Source organism: Schistocerca serialis, chromosome 4 (genome assembly GCF_023864345.2).
Source record: "Schistocerca serialis cubense isolate TAMUIC-IGC-003099 chromosome 4, iqSchSeri2.2, whole genome shotgun sequence".
In the NCBI taxonomy this organism is placed as follows: Eukaryota; Metazoa; Arthropoda; class Insecta; order Orthoptera; family Acrididae; genus Schistocerca; species Schistocerca serialis.
Window position 1 is genome coordinate 76,783,153 of NC_064641.1, and position 6,990 is coordinate 76,790,142.

The 6,990-nt window shown below is 34.4% G+C and overlaps 1 protein-coding gene across 1 annotated transcript; it reads right to left on the reverse strand.

The window, feature by feature from the left end:
• Positions 1 to 854: 854 nt before the first annotated feature.
• LOC126475334 (longitudinals lacking protein-like) lies at positions 855 to 5,756 on the reverse strand. Its single transcript, XM_050103124.1, has 2 exons — positions 5,636 to 5,756; positions 855 to 1,280 (listed from the first exon to the last, which is right to left on the reverse strand). The coding sequence occupies exons 1-2, from the start codon at positions 5,640 to 5,642 to the stop codon at positions 1,045 to 1,047; spliced, it is 243 nt and encodes an 80-aa protein (XP_049959081.1). The 5' UTR covers positions 5,643 to 5,756; the 3' UTR covers positions 855 to 1,044.
• Between the last annotated feature and the right edge of the window lie 1,234 nt (positions 5,757 to 6,990).

A 6,990-nucleotide genomic window follows, 5' to 3' on the forward strand; every position in this document is an offset into this window, starting at 1 on the left:
GTATAAACACAATGAATGAATAGAGGAATGAATTAGTCCTATGTTGTTAATTAGTTTGCAACTGGTAGACATCTATTTGAATTTCAAGTTGCATAGTTATCTTTTTAACTCTCCAATAAAATACATTATATAATTAGGACTACTGCAAATATTTACGTCACCAAATGTGGTTAATTTTAGTGCATGCTTCAGTATACTATTTTTCCCCCTTTCATACAAAAAAATTTAAAAATCAGTTCACAAAAGTACAAGATGGCAAAGCAGTGAATGCCTCAGTATACTATTTTTTCCTCTTTCATACAAAAAAATTTAAAAATCGTACACAAAAGCACAATATGGCAAAGAATAAAGAAAACTGCTAAGAAGTGTTCTTTATTTACATGCCACTTTGCTAAATGTTTGTGGTATTTAAGTTGATACCATCCTTCTTGTTTCACTGGAAATTGCGAGAAAATTTTGTTTCCTATAAAGAAACAAAACAAAATCTTGCAGCAAGTAACATGTGAACATTTAACTGGAGCATCACAGCCCCAGAATATCCATTTTCACTGCTATGAAACGAAGTCTTGCTTGACCTCAGTGGTGCTTGTGTGTCTAGATTGTTCACTAGATAACACCTCATCTCAAAATTTTAGCTGAAAAATAACAGCTAGTCTCAGTTTCTGAAAAGTTTGCAATCATCCTGAATTCAAGTGACCAGGAACAATTAAATTCTCTCATTAGGTGAGCAAATATGAACTGAAAATTTCATCTTCCTCCATAATAGTTTTGTATTGTAACTTTAAGACCGAAACAAACTCTTAACTCACAGTTTTATTTCAGTATTATATATTTATTAATTCTGTGTCAAGGAAGTAAATATTACATAAACATAAAAAAATCACATGTAAACAACTTTTTTTTTGCCAAACAATCAATAAACACAGAATGTGCACATTTTTAACAAAATACATGGCAGATCCCACTTCATTTGAGAAAACAAAAAGTTTCAGCAAATAGGAACCATGATAAAAGAAGAGTTCCAAGTTTACCATCTGCACAGCATCAGAAGTTCTCATTTTGTGCTGTTAACTCACTATAGTGTCTAGCTAAAAAGTGTTGTTTAAGGCTGCTTCTCCGCTTTGATTTGTATGGGCATCTGGGGCAGGCGAATCGTGGTTCTTTACCACACTCAAATGTAGTGTGTCGATAAAAATTACTGTAATAGCTGTACGATTTACCACACAGTTGACATGGGTAGAAACCACGCTCTGTCCAATGGTTTTTTGAAGCTGAAGAACCTGAAATTGTACAATTGTGCTGTTACTTAGCTCATTATAGGTTTCCTTTCACACAGTCAAAAGCAAGGAAAGCAAGAAACATTAAAATCATTGCAAAAGTGATGCACACAGTGTAAATACAGGTAACACAATTTAAGAAAAGAATTTAACATTCCATAATTCCTATACCTAAATTTTGCATTATGAGTATACATTATTGTGAAAGGCACTCTACTTACAATAATTACTTTCAATAAGCTAAGGAAATTGACAATGGCATGTAAATTGAATAAAAGGTCTCAAAAAATAGAACCAACATTGTACAATAATGGCCAATTCAAAGTCTTGATGTTGAAAAGATTGCAGTTACAGCCTTAAATATACATATTTAATTACATACATTTCATTAAACAGTTTCAGCAATGATGTAAAGATGTTGATTTAATAAAAAGAAGACTCATAACTAAACACATATGAAGCAGAAAGTTTTGAGTACAAGATGCACAGAGGAAATAAAGAACAACATGGTAGATAGACATGCACATTACAAAACAATATAGATACAAAGTAAAGCAGACACTGATTTGATGAGTAATTCTCTTATCAATATACAAAAATGAAAGCAGAAAATTTTGAGTAAAGTATGCATAAATCTAACAAAGAATAACATGATAGTTGTATACGTGTACAATAAAATACAGCTTGCACACATCACACAATACATTATTTATATGAGAGTTATTCAAGCTTACAGTAATTGCACATTTACAACACAAAATATTTCTGTTGTTTCCTTGCATAGCAAACGTTTCATTTAAGCATTGAAATGAGTGTGTAGAAAAATGACCTAAGCATAGCTTTCACATTATCTGCACAATCCAACAATCTGTTTCCATATCTGGGACGTCCATTATTAAATAGAAATGAACGTTTTTTTATCTTATTAGTAATTAAAAAATCATCTCACCTTATTTGATCAAAAGTTGATGAAGCATGATTACAACAAGTAATGCACAATGAGAAAATATCAACTACTACCCTCTGGAATGAGTGGCACTTTTACAACCATAAATAAATATTAATTTGAGTTGTTCTTGGTATTATTCTTGCATCTGGGTTTTCTTTGGATGTTTTGTGGTACATGGCAGTAATTCCAGGCATTTTACAATTTTTACCTGTTCTGGTTGACTTTACAGTATTATGAGAAGGAAAGTTGCTACTCACCATATAGTGGAGATGCTGAGTCACAGATAGGCACAACAAAAAGACTGTCACAATTAAAGCTTTCAGCCATAAAGGCCTTCGTCAATGATAGACACACACACACACACACACACACACACACACACACACACACACACACATGTGCACAAGCACGCAAACGCAACTTACACACACAACTGCAGTCTCAGGCAACTGAAACCGGTGTGTGTGTGTGTGTGTGTGTGTGTGTGTGTGTGTGTGTGTGTGGTTATGCTTGTCTATCATTGACAAAGGCTTTAACGGCTGAAAGGTTTAATTGTGACAGTCTTTTTGTTGTGCCTATCTGTAACTCAGCATCTCTGCTATATGGTGAGTAGGAATTTTCCTTCTCATAATATTCTTGCATTCCATCCTAGATTTTCCATTGTCTGATTAACTTTACAGAAGACTTAATTTCTTTGTTTTTCATATTGCTGCAATTTGCAGAGTTTCCATTGATGGATCATTGCTCTACACTATGTCTGTGTGTATTACTACATACAAGCAAGACTGTGTTATCCTGGTCTTTTAGTGTACATCACAATGTGAATATTTGGTTTAGTGGTGTACTTCTACTGTGATATATACAGCCTTATCCATAACCATGGCATAAGGGTGGTCAATAATGTAATTGCATTTTAATATGACAATTATTCTATTCTGCAAAATGTTAAGCTTTGTTCATTATTGCTGAGTGAGGTGTTACACTGAGTAAGGTTCTGGACTCATTTTTGGGGAGGCAAGAATTTAAATCTCCATCTAGTCGCGTCTGATTTAGGGTTTCCAAGGTTTCCAAAAATAAATATTGTAGAGATGGTTCTTTCACCAAGACTGTAGATGATTCCTTCCTTCATACTCGTCAAATCCACACAAACACTGCCTCTAATAAGCACGATCTTATTCATCCATTCACTCATCATACCATGTTCCCTAAACTCCATCATGAAGCAGAGCTTTCAAGTTCATGAAGCAAGTCAAGTTATGTATTAATTAGCAGAAGTTAGCCACAGCATGCAGCTTATGTAGACTATATTAACAATAAAATCAGACTAGTGTCAATCTACATCTATTGATAAATTGATAATTATGAGAATTGCTACAGATTAATGTATATTTCACATTAAATTGCTTTTGACTTATTAAGTTGATATTTGTAATCCCTTTTCATCTAAATGAACAGTAACCAACACACAAGGAAAAACGACTCTCATTTTCACAACTTCATCATTTCCTAAGATACAGGCATCAGCTTTGTTTTTTTAAGTGGAATTATGCTATTTTTTCCTACCAGAATAGTAGGTCTGTACAAAGCAAATTCAGTGATATAAACAATGTATGAAAATATAGATAACTACATACCATAAAGAAGACATGTTAAATTGCAGACAGGCACAATTAAAAGACGCTTCCAAAAAGATTTGGGCCACAGCCTTCATCAGTAAAAGAGAAACATAGAGACACACACCATTCATATATACAAGTAATCATTGCCTCTATAAATGACACAAATCTAGGGTGAGGTGTACCTGCTTTTGTGTATAAATGGTGTATGTGTCCCTCTGCTTCTCTTTTACTGATGAAGGCTGTAGCCAAGAGCTTTGTGTAAGTGTCTTTCAACTGTGCCAAACTGCGACTTAACATGTCTTCTTTATGGTAAGTAGCAATCTATTTTTCATACATCAATGATATGCCTATGTGGAGTTTCCACTGCTTGAAATCCAGTGATGTAAGTTTTATTATAGGACTGGCAAGAAATTATGTAATAAAACTTTTAGTGCTGTAGTTGCAGGTGTTTGAATGGCATCCAGAAGTTTATGCCACTCTCCGCAGACACGACTAGTGTCAATGCAACCAATATATGATGTTTACATCATTCTTGATGGATAGTTTTCTTGGAGAATAACATAAACATCTGGGGGGCATATCATTTTGTTGGAGCTACAACACTAATAAGAAAGAGCATATATGTACATACAAGAGGGCATCTGCATGCATAGGCACCCACAACTGAACACATGCATGTCCATATATACAGACACACACACACACACACACACACACACACACACACACACACACATGGTTCTATTAATAGTACTAATATTACTACTAATTACTTACATTGTTTGTATTCCAACCCATAAATCCAATTTCATTCTGTTTTTCCAAAAAAACAGTTAGTTTTAAGTACCAGCAAACAGTAACATCACAAAGTGTAACACAGATGAAATTGTAATGCCGCATTTCTCAGGTCTCATTCCTCTTTATTCAACTGTTGTGACATTTAATAAATATAGTGTCTTTTCATTGGTTTTACCAGAATAAGACAATAAAATATAGAACAAACACAAAATATCACCTAACAATAAGAAGCTAAAGAATATATCACTGGAACATCACAATATAAGAATGTCCATTTACACATCAGTACAGAAAAGTCATGTTTACTTCTTTTGCTTCTTCTTTTACTAGTTAGATCTCTGGGGAAAAAAAAAAAAACATTCCAAAAAGTTAAGCTAAGTGATACATGTCGGTTTCTGTTTCCAAAAACAGTGGATGGTCATCCTGACTTCAACTGAGTGGGACCAATTTAACTGTCTCTACAAATGTCACAAATCTAGACTAGAAATCTAATTTTCTCCATTAAATTCTAGTTGTAACGTTAAGAGCAATATAACAATTTCTCAATCCACAGTTTTTTGTGATATAATATTTGAAATCCTCTGTGTCAAAGATATATATGCATTTCAAACAAAAAAATTCTTTACTAGAGGAGTATGTGCAATAACACACATTTTCCATAAAATTCAACATTTTTACACGAATTGCATACATTTTTAACAAAATATTTATCAATCATTTTTCAGGTTTTTTGGGTTCTTGAACAACACACAAACATGAAATTTCTGTTCCATACATGCAGTCACACTCCAGTAGTCAACAGCATATGATCAGCAATAATCGTTTGGGTATGTTAACTCATTACGATGTCTAGACAACATATGATTTTTCAGATTGTTTTTCTGCTTTGATTTAAATGGGCACCTGCTGCAGGCAAATCGTGGTTCTTTGCCACACTCAAATGTTGTGTGTCGATATAAATTGCTATAATGGGTATATGATTTACCACACACCTGACATGGGTAAGAACCACGGTCTGTCCAATACGGTCTTGAGTAAGTGGAACCTGGAATTGTAGAATTATATTTACTATTATTTAACATATTATAAGTTTTATTTCATACAGAGACAAGCTTAACGGTGTCACATAAAAATGGGACAAATATGTTATGTGTAGTGCAAACAAAAATAACAAAAATCTTGGAAATATTGTCCACTAATTGTCTACGCTGCGTGTATCAAATACTTACATCACAAATATAAATTATTTTTAAGGTCATATACAGTGCTGCAACTGCATATTATCCCATACTGGTACCTGAAGTTGCAGCAACAAGCAAAATGAAGAATTAAATGATAGAAGGAGATTTTGACTGCATGGTAACACAAAAACATTGACAAATCATAATAACTGGTGCTGAATAAATATACTGTATACTGTAGTTAGCACATACACATATGCATGTTTGGGGTCACAAGTTCTGAAAAGCTTTTTATTATTTAAATCTGTAAAGTAACGTTAATATGCGACTAACTAGGTGATGGTCATATAATGTGCTCAACTAATAGGAGGAGTTCTTATACATACACTTCAACTAACGTAAAGAAGGCTCAGAAAAGAAACATGTATTATTGTCTACAGGGTGGTCCATTGATCGTGACCGGGCCAAATATCTCACGAAATAAGTGTCAAACACAAAAACTACAAAGAACAAAACTTGTCTAGCTTGCAGGGGGAAACCAGATAGCACTATGGTTGGCCCGCTAGATGGCACTGCCATAGTTCAAACGAATATCTAATGCATTTTTTTAAAAATAGGAACATTAATGCATTTGGCAATACGTGTAACAACATTCCTCTCAACAGCGAGTAGTTCGCCTTCCTTAATGTTCGCACATGCATTGACAATGCACTGACGCATGTTGTAAGGCATTGTCAGTGGATCACGATAGCAAGTATCCTTCAACTTTCCCCACAGAAAGAAATCCGAGATGTTAGATCCGGTGAACGTGCGGGCCATGGTATGGTGCTTCGACGACCAATCCACCTGTCATGAAATATGCTATTCAATTCCACTTCAACCGCACTCGAACTATGAGCCAGATATTCATTGTGTTGGAAGTACATCGCCATTCTGTCATGCAGTGAAACATCTTGTAGTAACATCGGTACAACATTACGTAGGAAATCAGCATACATTGCACTATTTAGATTGCCATCAATAAAACGGGGGCAAATTATCCTTCCTCCCATAATGCTGCACCATACATTAACCTGCCCAGGTTGCTGATGTTCCACTTGTCGCAGCCATCATGGATTTTCCATTGCTCATTAGTGCATGTTATGCCTGTTTAAGTTACCGCTGTT